Raw genomic sequence first — 17,319 nt, 5'->3', positions numbered from 1 at the left:
ATAAAAAAAAATAACCGATTAAATAAGTCAATTAAAAAAAAACTGAATGAAAAAGAGCGGCTGCGTATGGGGGTGCGGGGAGGGGTGGGGTGAGGGGGGGGGGGTACTGTATCGAGCACCCCAACCCCACCGGGGGGAGAGGAGAGGAGGGTATTATACCGGGGGGTGCTGTACCGGGAGGGGAGGAGGGGGTTACCTGGGTCCTGGTCTCTCGCCGCCGATCTTCCGTCCCGACCCGTTCAGCGTCGGTCTGGTGCTCACTGGGCTCTGCTCTGCTCTCCCCTCCCCCCCCCCGGGGCGGGCGGCACATTCGCCAAAGCCCAAAAGGCTCCCTCCCCAGGGCCGGCGCGAATCTGCCGATTGCAATCGGTCCGCTGCTTTGGACTGCGCCGTCTCCGTGGCAACCGGGCAACGCCGGAAGTGAAGCACGTGGAGGAGAAGGAGGCTGGTCAGGGAGCGGGTGGGGGCCTCAGTGGGCGTGAGAGGCTGTCTGTGAGCGTGTGAGACCCTCAGTGAGTGTGAGAGGCTGTCTGTGAGCGTGTGAGAGGCTGTCTGTGAGTGTGCGACCTGTCAGTGAGTGTGTGTGTGAGACCTGTCAGTGAGTGTGTGTGTGAGACCTGTCAGTGAGTGTGTGTGTGAGACCTGTCAGTGAGTGTGTGTGTGTGACCTGTCAGTGTGTGTGTGAGACCTGTCAGTAAGTGTGTGTGTGTGTGAGACCTGTCAGTGAGTGTCTGTGTGTGTGAGACCTGTCAGTGAGTGTCTGTGTGTGTGAGACCTGTCAGTGAGTGAGTGTCTGTCTGTGTGTGAGACCTGTCAGTGAGTGTCTGTGTATGTGTGAGACCTGTCAGTGAGTGTCTGTGTGTGTGTGAGACCTGTCAGTGAGTGTCTGTGTGTGTGTGTGAGACCTGTCAGTGAGTGTGTGTGTGAGACTGTTGGTTAATGTGAGAGGGACTATCAGTGAGCGTGGCAGACTCAGTGAGCGTGAAAGAGACCCTCAGTGATTTTGGGACAGACCTTCAGTGAGTATGAGATAATGTCACCTAGGCTGAGAGATGCTCAGTGAGTGTAAGAAATTGTCTGTGAGTGTGAGATGCTGTCAGTGAGATTGAGAGATTGTCGGTGAGTGTGAGAGAAAGAGAAGGTGACTGGCAATGTCCACGAGAAAGAGAATATAAGCGATAGAGGACTGTCAGCAGGAGAGACGTTCAGCGAAAGAAAATCAGCGATAGAGGCAGAGACAGAGAGAAAAAGACCGACTGAGAGAGAATTGCAGTGTTACAGAAGCTGACAGAAAGAGAGGGGCAATGCTTGACAGGAAAGCTATCACTGAGATGCACTAGTGATGTAAGAAATGGTGGAAAAGACAGCTAGGATTCAGCAAGCGAATAAAAGTGAGTGATCATGAAAGTGAGAGAGAAACTGTCAGTAAGCCAGGGAAAGTGGGGCGCTGAGATGCTGGTAGTGAGTGGGAGAGTGATCATGAATTGACAAGAGACTAGCAATGAGCGAGAAAATGATTAACAGTCGACAAGAGACTGGACGTGAGGGAAAGAGGCTGTTATTGAAAGAGATGAAGCAAGCAAAATATTCTTCCAATAAACTAGAAAGAAGCTGGCAGTGGCAGAAAGACATATATACACTGTATATATAAAATATATATATTTGGATTTGAGGTACAAATCAGCCAGAATCTAATAGAATACCAGAATAGGCTTGAGGGGCTGAATGGCCTATTTATGTTCCTATATACACACATACTGAGATGCCTGAGAGAAACTAACAGTGAAATAAACTAGCATCAGAGAGAATGACAGTGAAAGAGAGTGAGGAGGAGACATTGGCAGTGAAGAATAGCAGTAAGGGTTAGAGAGTTAGTGAGGGAAAGTAGAAGAGAGACTTACTGAAGGATGTTTTGGTACTGAGAAATAATAGAGACCGCGAGTGACGGAGATACTGAGGAAGGGGGGGGGGAGAATAGCAGTAAGGAAGAGAGACTGAAGAAGAGAAACAGAAAGAGAAAACAGTGAGGTAGAGGAAACAGTACTGAAGGAGAGAGAGACTGAGGGCGAGGGAAATAGCAGTGAGGGAAAGGGACTGAGGGGAGGGAAATAGCGGTGAGGGAAAGCGACTGAGGGGAGGGAAATAGCGGTGAGAAAGACGGGTTATGAGAGAGTTCGCCCACAAATATAGTCATTCCACTTCACAGTAAATCCTGTGAAGCGCTTTGGGACGTGCTCCTAACATGAGAGGCGCTATACTAAATGTAAGGATTAATTATTAAAGAAGCAAAGGGCAGATAATGGGTGAAAGAGCGCAATTCTTTGAGAGAGAATGCATTGGCAGTAAGCGAAAGTGAGACTGATCTCTCAAAATTATTCTTTTTATATAAAAAAAAGAAATCCATAGACAGTCTTGCTGATGTGCAATCAAGGTGGTGGTGTGTGTGTGTGTGTGGGGGGGGAATTAGCAGTAGTTTGTTGTATTTTTTTGTCATCAATAAACAAAGACGATTTGTAATGAAAGATTATTCTGTTTAAAACGAGCTGGTGTGCGAGGCATTCACTAATCTTTGGCAACTCCATTCTGAACAGGGCTATGTATGTAAGATGACAGGCAGTAGCGATGAGGCTCTTTCACATCATCTGCCCGCCAAAACCGAATGAAGCCACTCTCATTTCAGAAGCACAGCCGCTTATACTTTCTGCATTTTATTACACAAAAGATTCAGATCGACCAGTTTGACGTCGGTACTTCACACAGGTGGAACCCGGGGTTTTCTAACTTATATACAACCCGAACAAACGATTGGGCCCCTTCCCCCATCACGTCGCCTCAGTTACCTCCATTTCCCCCTCTCTCCCTCCCTCCCTCCCTCCCATGAATGATCCAGCCATGTGGCAAATCATGGGGGAAGAATCGCTGCATTTCACCATTGAGTGGCAGTGTGCACCATTGAAGATCCCCACCAACCATCCTCCTCCCCCCAAAAAAAATACACAAATAGAAGTATAATGCATATATATATATAGAGAGAGAGAGAGGGAGAGAGAGCACCTATGGTCCGCTGGTAAATGATTCCTATCAGATATCATCACTGTCGACATGTTTCTCGCATCTCTGCAGTCGTGAAGTCAATTGCTCTGCGAAACGGTACGAGTCCAAACGTTTGGAGAGTAAGTCCAAGTAATTAAATCACAGTATGTGGAGCCGAGCACTTGCTGTGTTGTCTGAGCACCTTCTGAACTCGACCTGGGACCTGGGACCTGGCTCTGGGGGGGGTTCAAATTCATCCACACACACACACAAATTCATCCACACACACACACACACACACAAATTCATCCACCGCACACACTCTCGCTCCTGCTGGGGGGGGGGGGGGGTGGAAGGGATACGAACCTTTTTATATTATATATATATCTATATATATATATCTATTCGCTGCTGCGACCATTGCAAACCGCGCACAGTGATGTCGCCGACTCAGATCAAGGGCATTAAAGTTCAAAGACAGGGGTGGGGGGGGGGGGGGGTTGGGGTGGGGGGTCTTTTGACTCGGCCCCGATCCTTCCACCGCCCCTCTCTCTCTCTCTCTCTCCCCCTCCCAACACACACACACACGCCTTGAGGAGAGGGGGGGGGGGGGGGGAGAGAGGTTTTGAGTCAGAGAGCAGAGCAGAGCAGAGGGGGTGTCAGTCAGTCAGTCAGTGCAGAGGAGGTGATTCCGGCTGAAGAGGAGCGAAGAGGAGCCAATGGCTGAGCGCTGAGAGAGTGGCGGCCAATGGGCTGCGAGGCCCGCGGGCCGCGCGGCAATTTCCACTGAGTTACACTGTATCCCGAGGAGGAGCGCAGTCACCGAAAAGGGGATCGATCTCCCGCGGACCCGACCCCGACCCCCCGTCTCATTCACAAACTGCTGCCTCCTCTGCGAGCCGGACTGCTGCAGGCACTGGGACACACACTCACACTCACACACACTGAGACAGACACACACACACACTGAGACAGACACACACACACACACACTGAGACACACACACACACACTGAGACACACACACACACACACTGAGACAGACACACACACACAGAGACACACACACACACTGAGACAGACACACACACACACTGAGACACACACACACACACACACACTGAGACAGACACAGAGACACACACACAGAGACACACTGAGACACACACACACTGAGACAGACACAGACACACACACACTGAGACAGACACACACAGACACACTGAGACAGACACACACACTCAGAGACAGACACACACACACTCAGACACACACACACTCAGACAGACACACACACACACACACACACAGAGACAGCCTTTTAAGCTGTTTCTTGCACCCAATGCGATTTTTTTTTAAAAAACTTGCATTTTTTTTGTTAACAGCGCACACACAAAAAAAGGACTGCGAGGACATTTGAATCTCATCACCTTGTGTGTGTGTGTGTGTGTGTGTGTGTATGTGGGTGGAGGATAGAGAGGTTGGATAGACAGACAGTCAGACAGACAGTCAGACAGATAGATCTTGGGTGTGTGTTTTTTTTGGGGGGTCGTTTCATGAGTGCAATTTTTTTGGAAGTATATTAAGTGCCCCCCCAAAAAAAAATAGCCGAATATGGCTCCTGCTGTCAACCTTAGGCAGGTCCTGGTGGAAATCCCAAACCCTCAGCCTAAAATCGCCGGTGAGTAAGATTTTAAAAAATCTTTTAAAAATTTTATTTAAAAAAAAATAAGACGCGGAAAAAAAGAAGGCGCTCAACTGAGACTGAGACGAGGCGATGGGGGAGGAGGAGGGGGAGGGGGGGAGGGGGGAGGTGAAATGTGGGGGGAACTCGTTTGCTGAGGTTTTAAAACTTATGCAGCGAAATGCAAAACGTATGGTTTCGGGAGCGTTGCGTCCTGTGTGGGGGTTCAGTCCCGTTCGTCTGCGTTTATTGTGCGAGAAAAAAAAGTGCAATGGAAGGGGTTGCAAAACGGTGCGTTTCTCTGGCCATGGTCTTGGCGGGCGGATGGGAGAGCGCTTCTTTTTTTTTTTGCCCAATCGCTCGGTTTATTCAATGAAAAATATTGTATTTGCAACCCACTGTTTCCCAAAAAAAAAATAACCAAGAGTTGAAAATAATCGCAGATGACATTCGAATAGATGTGATGTGCACACAGTGCTTTTAAAAGCAATGGGATCAGGTTGTTAACTTGCAACTGGGATGACTGGGGGGGAGGGGGGGAGGGGGTGGGGGGTAAGTAAGGCGCCAACACTGAGTCAGCAATGAAAGGGTTTATCTCTCTCTCTTTTTTTTTAATTAAACCATTCGTGATTTTCCGAAAAGGTGCGCAAATATTTGTGCTCGTGGATTTGTTGAACCCACTTGGGGGCTTCGCTAACCTATTGCTGTCATTGCAACGATGTCCACTGAGCAATAGTAAAGCATATTCCAACGGGGTATATAAAAGCACAACCGGTGAACGATCTGTGTGCTTTTTGAAGGAGAAAATTAAAGGGGGGGAAACAAAGGGATTTTTTTAGTGTGTGTGATTGCACTATGGCTTTTTAACCATATGGATCCAATGTTAATCCTAACCCTTGATGCAAAAATGTGCACGTAAAAATGTACGTGTGACCCTTTGGAGTAGGATGACAACTCATCCTACAACTCATCCTACTGACCCGTTCTGTATGATGAGTGGTGTGTGTGTGTGTGTGTCTGTGTGTGTGTAAAAAAATAATATTGTAAATGAAACTTGCCGAATAGCATTGAAAAAATGGACTCGAGAAGGGAGTTGCAAAATGAGTAAAGGCCAAGAGCCACCCTCTCACCACCCAATGGGTGCTGCTTTACACACTGTGAAACAAAGTTACTTAGGCAAAACTATATTGCTTGATGGTACACCGTGAACGTCTTTTTTTTTTGCACAAACTTTGTTAAGATAGATTCATTATTGGAAATAATATCTTGGGATGCATTTTATACATTTGTGGAGTCCTGTGGCTCAGTGGTTAGAGCGCTCGCTTTGCAAGCGAGAGACCCGAGTTCAATTCCAGGCAGGTCGGGGCGAAACCTTGGGCAAGTTTCCTTACTCCACACAGAGCCTAATAATAATCCCTCCAAAAACCAAAAACCAATAATAAATTGGTCATTTTCAATCTACGACTGTTTGTGGGACATTGCTGTGCGCAATTGGCTGCCGCGTTCGCCCACACATGTACAGTCAATTCACTTCACAGTGTGTTCTGTGAAGCGCTTTGGGACGTCCTCCCGACGTGAAAAGCGCTATATCAAATGTAAGGATTATTATTATTATTATAGATTAGGACATTATATGTGCATGTGATTGCCATGATGGCGGAAGGCAAACTGGATGGAACTTGGGTCTTCTTTCATCTAGCAATTTTTATGTTCTTATGCTAAGGAATTGTGTTCCTTTTCTGTAATTTAACCTTGTTTTGGTTAACCTCCCAGGATGGAAAAAGTTGATGCACTCCTATTGTAGGGCCTTGGCTGGTCTTTGAATATTGCTTGTTCAGAAAAGTGACAGCAAATCACTTTGGATGGGCACTCCAGTGTACATGCAGTTGAGGTCGCCTTATACATTTATTTGTTTTATCTTTCAGTTCATCTGCGGAGGTCCTATGAAGATATTCTGAATTCTACAAGAACAGCGCCTCCATTATCATCCCTTCGTGTCAATATTCCAACATCTTACCTGAGAAGGGAGAGTATCCCATCAAATGACCACCAGCTGGTTCCAAATCTTGAAGTTGCAACACCAGGTATGTATTTTTTTTGCAGGGTATACGTCACCTATTTTAATTTTTCTTCAGCAATTGACAAATCAGCCATAGTTGATGGTTTTATCAAACTGCTTCAACCTGTCACCAATACCATGTCACAAAAAGAATTGCAACAGCAATATAAGAACAACAATTTGCATTTACAGAGTGCCCTTCACTCAGGCAGCGTCTTGGAGAACATAACATCAATATACAGAGCCTTCAACTGTTTCTTTTCTCTCCTTTTTCTTCTCTTTCCCATCCATAACACAGAACAGCTGAGAAGGGGACTTCAGCAAATTTGTATTTGGTCAGTTTGTGGTACTGTGTGTGAGACCATGGAGAAATCCTATCACAAGTCCCTTAAATCGCAAACGCAGATCAGTTTGAATGCAAGAAAGCATGAAAGGATAAGCCTTCAGGAGCATCAAGCTCATTTCTGTAATGCATAACTTCGTCTGTTATGGATTCTACAACAACAACAACAAAATTACATTTATAGAGCGTCTTTCACAATCTGAGGACGTCCCAAAGCGCTGAACAGTCAGGTGTCGGGGCCCGAGCATGGGGGAGGGGTGGTGTTGGGGTGAGGGAAGACAGAGAGGTGGGAGGGCAACCAAAGGCACAATCGAAGAGAAGGGTCTTGAGACCGGCCTTGAAAGAGGCAAGGGAGGAAGCGAGGCGAAGGGACCGTGGAATGGAGTTCCAGAGTGTGGGGGCAGAGAGGCTGAAAGCCCGGCCACCGATGGGAGACATGGAGCAGGCCGGAGCCCGCTGAACGGAGGGAGCGGGCAGGTTGGTAGGGAGTCAGCAGGTCAGAGAGGTAGGAGGGGGCAAGGCCATGGATGGCCTTGAAAGTGATGGCGAGGATCTTGTAACTCGATCCTCTGGGGGATGGGGAGCCAGTGGAGTTGGGTGAGGGTGGCAATGATGGGGTCACGGAGCCTGGTGTGCGTGAGTACATGAGCTGCAGAGTTTTGGATGATCTGCAGCTTGTGAAGGGAAGAGTTGGGAAGGCCGATGAGGACGGAGTTTCCGTAATCGACCCTTGATGTGACGAATGCGTGGGTGAGGGTTTCAGCAGCCCGAGGGATACAATTATTTAATCTGCTGCGAGAAAAGCTCTCATAAGAGAAGTGAGTTTCTCCCGGTGTCCTGGCCAATAATCCCCCAAATAAAATTGATCATTCACTTCATAGCCGTTTATGGGACATTGCTGTATCCAAATTGGCTGCCACATTCGCCTACACGATGCACAGCGTATCGTGTAAAATGCTTTGAGACACCGTCGTTACGTGATAGGTTCTATATTAAATGCAGGGATTATTGTTGCTGTTTTATTATAACAATGTTTTTCTGGCTCGCACGGTAGTAAATCAAAATCAAACTTGCATGCATAAACACTTACATATCCATGTGTAAAGTGTGTGTATACATTATTTATATATATACATATGTATATTTCTGTATCAATATGCTCCCTCTTGGTGACATCATTCGCAGATATGGGGTCAACTTCCACATGTATGTGGAGGACACCCAACTCTACCTTTGCTATCCTGACAGAATGTCTGTCAGACATCAAGTCCTGGATAAGAGCTAACTTTCTTCAGTTGAACGTCTACAAGGCCCTCCTGATTGGCTCCACACCTCAAACGCTGACAACATCACCATCCATGGATGCACACTCCACCTTACTAAGCCAGTTCAGAACCTTAGCGTCTTGTTTGACACTCAACCATCCTTTCTACCCTAATAATAATAATAATCCTTGATATAGCGCTTTTCACGTCGGGAGGACGTCCCAAAGCGCTTCACAGAACACACTGTAAAGTGAATTGACTGTATATTTGTGGGCGAACGCGGCAGCCAATTGCGCACAGCAATGTCCCACAAACAGTCGTGGATTGAAAATGACCAATTTATTATTGTTTTGTTTTTTGGAGGGATTATTATTATTATTACCCTACATCTGTGCCATGACCCACTCTGCCTTCCCCCACCTCTGCAACATTGCCCGGTTCCACCACTGTCTCACACCGAAGGCCGTCGAAACCCTCATACATGCTTTCATAACATCCAGGCTTGACTTATGCAAACTCCCTGCTTGTCGGTCTCCCCAACTAATCCCTCTATAGGCTGCAGATCATCCAGAACCCTGCAGCCTGTGTCCTTTCCCACACCAGTCTCTGACATTACTACTCCCATCCTCGCCCAATTTCACTGGCGTCCCATCACACAGAGGATACAGTTCAAGATTCTGGCCCTCGCCTTCAAAGTCCTCCATGGTCTTGCTCCCCCCTACCTCTCTGACCTCCTAATCCCCAACCAACCTGCCCGCTCCCTCCTCTCAGTAGGCTTCGGCCTGCTTCACGTCCTCCGCCTCACTCGCCCCACTATTGGCGAGCGGGCCTTCAGCCACCCTGCCCCCACCTTCTGGATCTCCATCCCACAGTCCCTCCACCTTGCCCGCTCCCTTGCCTCCATCAAGACCCATTTCAAGGCTCTCCTCTTTGACCGTGCCTTCGGTCACCCTCCTTCACCCCACCTGCCCTCCACCCTCCCCGATCCCGACCCCCAGCTCGGGTCCGAAACACATGCACTGCACAATATGCTGTACAGCTCTTTGGAGAGTTGAACAGAGGTGGGTTGTTTGTCGATAGGTGGCACTGGAGTACAAGTAGGAGGAATTCATACAGTCAAAATTTCAAAAGTGAATGATTTGAAGAATTGGTCAAAGAACCTGATGCTTTATCGTGTAGGAAATATATTTTGCTTAGTTCAGGCTTACTTGTCTAGCACCCAGAAGCAGCCTTTTATCTCAATCTAATGTATAGTCAATTGAATCGAATTTAAAGCAATTTTGACTGTGATTGGATCAAAAAGTTGCCCATGGACTCTGCAGCCTCTTGCAGAATCAGCATTTAACTTGTTTCCCCCGAAAAGATTCCTCCAATTGTAAAACGATTGGGGTGAAAAACACATGTGTTGAACCTTTAAGTGATCTGATATCTAGGTGACAGCTTGGTTTGCAAGATGGAACCCTTAACAATTTTTTTTAAGTAATAATAATAATTTGGTCACTCAATCCACAACTGTTTGTGGGACACTGCTGTGCATAAGAACATAAGAATTAGGAGCAGGAGTAGGTCATTCGGCCCCTCGAGCCTGCCCCGCCATTCGATAAGATCATGGCTGATCTTCTGACCTAACTCTTAATTACCTGCCCTATACCCATATCCCCTAATCCCTCTGTTTTTGAAAAATCTATCAGTCTCAACCTTGAAGATGTTCAAGGACTGAGTATCTACAGCCTTCTGGGGTAGTGAATTCCATAAATTCACTACCCTCTGAGTGAAGAAATGTTTCCTCAACTCTGTTCTGAAAGGCTGACCCTTAATTTTAAGACTGTGACCCCTGGTTATAGATTCTCCTACCAGGGGAAACAGACCCTCAGTGTCTACTTTATCCAGCCCTTTAAGAATCTTATAATTCTTCTGTACTCTAGAGAATATAGCCCTAGTTTATTCAGCCTATCCTCATAGGTCAGTCCCCTCATCCCAGGAACCCTTTTTTAAATAAGGAGACCAAAACTGCACACAATACTATGTAACCATTGGCTGTCACGTTTCACCCACAAAATATACAGTCAATCCACTTTAAGCGCTTTGAGGCGTCTCAAAGACGTGATGAGGCACTATATCAAATGCAAGGATTTTTATAACTCCAGAATGTGAAACTTCAATGGCATTACAGGTGCCCCTTCATTGATTCCGTTTCCAATGTGTAAACCTCGTCTCGTCTCAGGACTTGGCATTAGGACTGGAAGCAAGTGAATTTTGAAGAGAAGCATTCAGGAGGATAACAGGACAATACGTCCAAATGAGGGGAAGTTGCAGTGGTAACATGTATCAACACCTTGCACTTATATAGAGCCTTCCTCGCAGGGTGATGTCTCAGAGCGCTTAAACGAAGAAATAATGCCAAAAGTGTAGAAAATTATTGCAGATTTCTCGTCTTCCAGTGCCTAGCTTCTTTTCTGTCTGAACGAGCTTAGTTAATTCAGCACACACTGGGGATTGATCTGGGAACTTTACTGAGTTAGGCAAATTCAGTTTCTGTACCAGCTCAGCCATTGTGGGGTCCATTTTGCGGAACATTTACCAGTGAAGGATGGCCGATGATCTCTGACAAATTTAACAGGAAAGGCGAATTCAAGTAGAGCAAATGGCTTTACCTGACACTTAATCGCTTTGTCCAGTGGTGCCCTAGCAGAGAATATCCAATTGCAGTAGTTAGTTTGAATTCATGGTAACTCTGTAGTTTGAGTCCATGCCAATTTGGAAGCGAGCCACATATTGTTCTGTCTTGGACCACCAAGCGACTGAATCTTTCTTGTTCCTTTGCTGTCAGTGACCACCAGCTGGTATCTTTTGATTTCAGTTAATAACTTGTCTTGTTATTTCGCTGTTGCTCAGTGTCCGTTTTGCCTTCAACAGAAAGCATCTCTGGAATATCACCAGTTTCAAGGAGCTTTGGAGGAGAAGAGCAAAATTCACATTTCAATTCACCAACATCCTCCAGTTATCAGACCAGAACTTGGCAAAGTGGTAAAACAAAAGGTATGTGATAACCTGACCATTTCACTGTAGCTTTGCAGACAAATCCAGGTCACTTTTGAATTTGTAAATCTTTTGTGACCCTACTCAGTTCTGCATCCTGTTGTGTCAGTTTGGTACATTTAAAACCCACACTAGCTGCCCTTTTTCTCCAGCCTTAATCATTGAATGTTACAACACTGCAGTTTTTTCTCCACGTGATCTATATAGTTTCATCCCACTCGCTCTTTGTACCCTTCAATATTCTTTTAAAAATCTAACATTCCTTTTCAAAGGAATAACTATTTTATCCCACTCTCAGTAGGAAATTTGCAAGGATATGGGGAAAGAGCAGGGGAGTGGGACTGATCGGGTAGCTCTTCCAAAGAGCTAGCAGAGACATGATGGGCCAAATGGCCTCCTCTTGTGCCATAATGATTCTATGAAAGTTTCTGTCCTCTTGGGATCTCTCCTCAATGACATGGGTGTAATCATGAATTTGTCATGCAGTGGTTGTAGGAGAGTATTCTATTTCCAGTCCATAATGATATTGTGAACTATATTTATGAAGATACCCATTCCCACCCAACCTCTTGACTTTCTGCTGTTGGATCCATCATGCCAGTGGCAAATCCTAATCAGGGCCTTGGCACTGTTGCTCTCGAGCCAGCAGGATTTGAACAATAAATTATTTTTCGTTGGAAATTGCCTGAACTTTGACGGGTAATCTGAGTTTAGGGTCTGATAGGAGGAGTGAAAAGGAGAAATAACCCATTTCCCAAATCACTGTGTGAGTGCTTTCCTTATGAATTGTTAGCGTAATTCTCTTCCCTTACTCTGTAACTGGCTGTCGAGTGTGATTTGTAAGATATATGCATGGCAAATTTGGTTGTTTTTCTACTTTCAAGATGAGATGCACCTTTGTGCTGCTGGTCCTTTTAATTGAGAAATGTATGCAATCGAGACTGGAATCTAAGCAAAGTTCTTTGTACATATTTACTGTCATGTTACAAAATGGCTGCATTAGTTTTAAAATGGTGTCTGGGACAATGAACAAATTTAAATAACCCTATTTCTCTTTCCTCCTTTAATAGAAATGCCCATGAAGAAACGACGATTAAATGTTAAGCACGACGTAAATTTTGAACCCAAATTGAATGACTCTTCGTCTTCTCAGCTTGTGAGCACCCTGTTACTGCACAGCCATCCAGAACTGGATCAGGTATCGTGATACTACATTCCTTTCATCCATTATAATCAATACTGTAACCTTATTTCTGACTCAATATTCCCTGCATTTGATACAGTGCATATTTGACATATTGCACTAAACTCCATGACCCCATTTCTCCCACTCTCGCCCGACTCCATTGGCTCCCTATCCTTCAGAGGATCCAGTTCAAGATCCTGGTCCTCGCATACAAAGCCCTCCATGGCCTCACCCCACCCTACCTCTGCAACGTCCTAACCCCCTACCAACCCGCCTTTTCCCTCCGCTCAGCCGGCTCTGGCCTGCTCCACGTCCCCCGGCCCACCCGCTCCACCATTGGCGGGAGAGCCTTCAGCCGCTCTGCCCCCAACCTCTGGAATTCCATCCCCCAGTCACTCCGCCTCGCCCCCACCTTAGCCTCCTTCAAGTCCCGCCTCAAGACCCTCCTCTTTGACTATGCCATCAGCCACCCCCCTTCTCCTCCCCTCCCTTACCCCCCCAACCCCAGTTCAGATCTGAAATGCTGTACTCTGTTCAGCCCCTTGGGACGTCCTCCCGATGTGAAAGGCGCTATACAAATGTAATCTTGTTATTGTTGTTGTTGCATACAATATCAAACGCCTGTTTGCCTACAAACACAGTGACTGCATTTGTAGACAAATAAGGCAGCCATTTATACACAGTGAGTTCCCAGAAACAGCTATAAGATGAATGACTAATTTATCTGAGGATTGTTGACCAGGACACCAGGAGAAACTCTTCCATTTTTGAATTCATGTAATAAAATCTTCTATGTTCACCCGAATGGGTAGACTGGGCCTCAGTTTAATCAGATAATGCAGCGCTTCCTCCAGTAACTTACTGGGCGTCAGTCTATACTATGAGCTCAAAGTCCCAAACATAACAACAATAATGTAGGGTAGCGTCATGTTCAATTAAAACTACCAGTTGAAACAGCCCCCAGCTATAACAATCAGTTGCCATGTTTGAACTCAACATTTCTTAACTATGGATTTTGCTTTTTCCCCCAAACAGAACCTAAAGTTAGTTCTTCCTTCTCTAATCCTGAAAATTCTTCAAGAACAGCTGGAACTAAATAAGAGCAACGTTTACCGATCGATTCCACGGTGGCGCTTGGGTTCCAACAGAGATGCGTACTGCTTCCGAAAAGCGCATGCTCATCTTCAGGCTTTCAAGGTATGTATCCTACAATCTAGCACAGTACTAAATGGACATTCAATGAGAGGGCCTAGTCTGAAACTAAGCCTTACTGACTTAGAATATGACTGGCTCTATCACTGGGCTGTACTGAGTCTCAGTCAGGGCTACAATTTGTGTATTACAACTGACCACTTCTGATCAAGCTCAGACACTGTTAAGCGCTCTGAGCCTCTACCCCGCATGAAAGGTGCTACATAAATGCAAGTTGGTGTTGGGCCTTTTGTACAAAAACAATCAAAAGTTGTCACGTATAATTATCTGGGGCTGCCTGATGGAAAGAATGGGCATGTGACCATTGGGTACGGACAGAAAGTGTTCCAGATGATGCTTTTCTCTCCAGTGAAATGATTAATGCAAAGGATTAAAATTCCAAGAAATATAAAATAATTCACATTGCACGTAAGCAGCATGAAGACTTAGAAAGTAGAGTTACTGATCCTAAGTCTTGTTCTTTTGTGTGTTTTACAGAAAACGTGCCTGGAACAAGGGCGATTATTGTTGCAAGCAGAGTGTTGGGAAACTACAACAGACTATACATTAATTGCCTGGAGATACACAAGTGAACTTCCTCATTGGGATAATAGCTTCCATAATGAATGCACGCAGCAATGCTTTACTGCTTTGGCTGTTCAGAGCATGATTGGCTTGCAGAGAAGCTGCCTAGAATTAGAAAAGTATAAACAACTCAAGAAAAGGTATGAATACTATATAATATATATAATGTATGACAATGTGCATAAGCGATTTTCAGTGAGGTTGAGCAATGCACCTCAACCTTCTACACAGATTAGCAAAGTGAATTGTTGAGTTTAACCTTGCATCAATATATCCTACTAACTCTATTTAAATGAATATACACCTTTCTGAAAAAAATTTGAGAGCTACATTAATGCCTTGTGTAGATTGAGTGTATTCTGTGAAGCACTTTGAATGCAAGGATCATTATTATTATAGTGGTTACTGCCAATATAGCATCCATGTTGTGCTTAAAATTCAAATTAATTTGACTCTTGTGGGAAGTTTCTGGTGCACCTTGGCTGCTGCATTTGGCTATGAAACATTGTGTGTTAAACACAAGTTTATTTCCAGTTTTTCACTCCACTTTTGCATTCTTAACTTTGGTCCTGCCATCCCCATCTCAAAAAGTGTAGCCATTCTACTGGTTAACCTGGTTTATATTCTCTCCTTATTCAAATCTACCCCAGATTCAAATATATTGGCTATTTTTCTCATTGTCGCTTATTGGATGTTGCTAGTGCAGATTAGCTTTACGTTTGATAATATAATAACTTCAGTGTCTTCTGTAAACTGCCTCAAGACATTTTACATACAAAGTGCTATATGAATTAATTATTAAACATGTTTTCCGGTAACATGCTAGAACCCTAAGGGATCATGTTAGTGAGTCAAATGACACATTAATCTGAGATCCTGTCTGCTTATTCAGGTGGACATTAAGGATCTCACAGTGCTATTAGAAAAGAGAAGGGCGTTTTCCTGGCCAACAGTTCTCCAGATAAAACTGGTCATTCACATCACAGCTGTCTGAGGACACCACATCAACTAAACATTCTAGTCACTACACTTTACAGTATATCCTATGAAATGCTATGAGACAACTTCCTGATGTGAAAAGTGATACATCAAATGTGGGGATGTGATAGTAGTAGTTGTAACTGCCTTAATGGTAGTACATCTGACAATCATTTGTGGTGCTGATAAGTAGCATAGACAGGCTCTAATAGTATAGTAGTTATTCTTGTTTATGGCACATGTACCTTAAACTTTAACAGTACAAGAATACAAGAGGAAAGTGGTGGTTTGACCGGATTCACTTGCTTATCCTTTCAACTTACACTTTTGCATACAATATAAGTGAATCCAGGCTTGAGCCTGTAAGTAACTTTTTCTACTTTTCAGGTTTCAAGTGGCATGTACACAGAACAAATTGATGAAACCCTGCCTTCAGCAGCTGGAGGGGATTGTGAAGGATTTGGAGTACAGTGGCCCAAAACCAGAATCCATCTCATCTACCTGTTGATGGTTGGAAAGACTTGAATGTTTTGGGATAAAGATAAGAAAAGCAGCCTGCATGCTGGCCTGTCCGCAGTAAGAAGATCCCGATGACCAATTTGAAAGTGGCAACTGAGTTAGGGCCCGTGCATTGCACGGAGCCCCGAAAGAATGGGTTTTGTTCAACTCGCAGTTGCATTGTTTTTAAGGAGAAAGGTTAGGGGCATCTTGACGAGGGGTACTTGAATAATATTGAAAGGTTTTGTCTGCGGATATTTTGCAAGCTGCAATGTTTTTCCTAATGCTCAGATCGGAAGCTATTGACGAGAAAAATGAATGTGGAAGAAAATTCTTGACAGACACTTTCTTCTCACAAGGTACGCTGGCAAGAGAATTGAATTTGGAATTGGAAGAAGAGAGCCACTATGGGATCTTACCTAAAAACACTGAAACTGCATAGCTTGCTTGTGTTAGCCTTTGTGAGACTGATTTCAGGAATATTAGCAATCAGCTCTACGAATCATTCCTCTGTACATCTCTGAAGCTTTAATCATATTCCAACTTCATGGTTTTTTTACAATTCAGAATGTGCATGTTTTTACATTTGAATGGACTTTGCATGAAGTTTATAGAAGACCTTTTTAAAGAAGTTTACAATTATAATTTTTTTAAAAAAGTAAAGAGATAGGTTATTTAATATTCATTCCATTTCTTTTAGAATAATAAATTACACCGAATGTTTAACTGTGGTAGAATCAAAGGTAGGTAAAATTTATAATCATCAGTACAACACAAGTGATTTAGTGCAACAGCAATGTTAGTGACAATTGCACTTTAACAAAGTACTATTTTACTATGCTAAGTTTTCTGGTATAAAATCCTCAGATTGTTGCCAGAATGAATCCCGATGACTTGGCTTTGGAGCAAATACGTTGCATTTCACATTTTGTTACTAATACTGCAGGTGATTGAACCATTTCCCTCCTTTAAAGTAATCGCCTGAATTCTGTAAATGGAATGTATTTATAATAATACCAAAACCAGTTCTTAATATAACATAGCACAGCTGTACCAATTTGCTGATCAGGGGGACATTTTGTACTGGGTATATTTTAAAAGCTTCTTTTTGTAAATGTAAAAAATGTTTTGGACGAATGTTTAAAGGCTTTTGGCAAATAAAGTGTGATGTGAATACGGAAACGTGTTTTTCGAAATCCCCAAACACAACCTCAAAAAAAAATTGATATATATATAGCTGTCTCTGGGAAATGCTTTGCGATGTCTTTGTGCCAGGAAGATGTTGCAAAGCATTCCCCAGAGCCAGCTGGAAGCCCAAGCCGGATTGGGAGTTCTCTACATATCTAAATCTGTTCCTTTTTTTTCCCCCCATTGTGCAAACCTCCGAGTGCAATGTTTAGGTCTGTTTTATTTTCAGAATCAAGGCTCGGGCATGGTTGGTATGATCCAATTTGTGCT

General features: G+C 44.4%; 2 protein-coding genes across 5 annotated transcripts in view; one reads left to right on the top strand and one right to left on the bottom strand.

Annotated features, from left to right (window-relative positions):
- Nucleotides 1-302, bottom strand: part of cmss1 (cms1 ribosomal small subunit homolog) — a 154,900-nt gene extending 154,598 nt beyond the window's left edge. For all 4 annotated transcript variants that reach the window (XM_042334352.1, XM_042334350.1, XM_042334351.1 and 1 more), the window contains exon 1: nt 197-302. The gene's annotated coding sequence lies outside the window, so the exon portion shown is untranslated. The remainder of the gene's footprint in view (nt 1-196) is intronic.
- Nucleotides 303-4,627: 4,325 nt separating this feature from the next.
- On the top strand, nt 4,628-16,384 carry LOC103180104. The gene is made up of 7 exons (XM_007895724.2): nt 4,628-4,714; nt 6,643-6,801; nt 11,301-11,423; nt 12,494-12,621; nt 13,645-13,806; nt 14,299-14,525; nt 15,751-16,384. Exons 1-7 carry the CDS (start codon nt 4,648-4,650, stop codon nt 15,869-15,871), a joined length of 987 nt encoding a protein of 328 aa, XP_007893915.2. The 5' UTR covers nt 4,628-4,647; the 3' UTR covers nt 15,872-16,384.
- The last annotated feature ends 935 nt before the right edge of the window (nt 16,385-17,319 follow it).

This window comes from Callorhinchus milii, unplaced genomic scaffold (genome assembly GCF_018977255.1).
Source record: "Callorhinchus milii isolate IMCB2004 unplaced genomic scaffold, IMCB_Cmil_1.0 Scaffold4, whole genome shotgun sequence".
Classification (NCBI taxonomy): Eukaryota; Metazoa; Chordata; class Chondrichthyes; order Chimaeriformes; family Callorhinchidae; genus Callorhinchus; species Callorhinchus milii.
Note: the sequence above shows the minus strand (reverse complement) of the source record. Positions and strands in the feature narration are given on the sequence as shown.

Coding starts and splice junctions, on each gene's coding strand:
- LOC103180104 (XM_007895724.2), top strand. CDS start 4,648: ATGGCTCCTGCTGTCAACCTTAGGCAGGTCCTGGTGGAAATCCCAAAC. Junction 6,802..11,300: donor TCTTGAAGTTGCAACACCAG/GTATGTATTTTT, acceptor TGCCTTCAACAG/AAAGCATCTCTGGAATATCA. Junction 14,526..15,750: donor TATAAACAACTCAAGAAAAG/GTATGAATACTA, acceptor TCTACTTTTCAG/GTTTCAAGTGGCATGTACAC.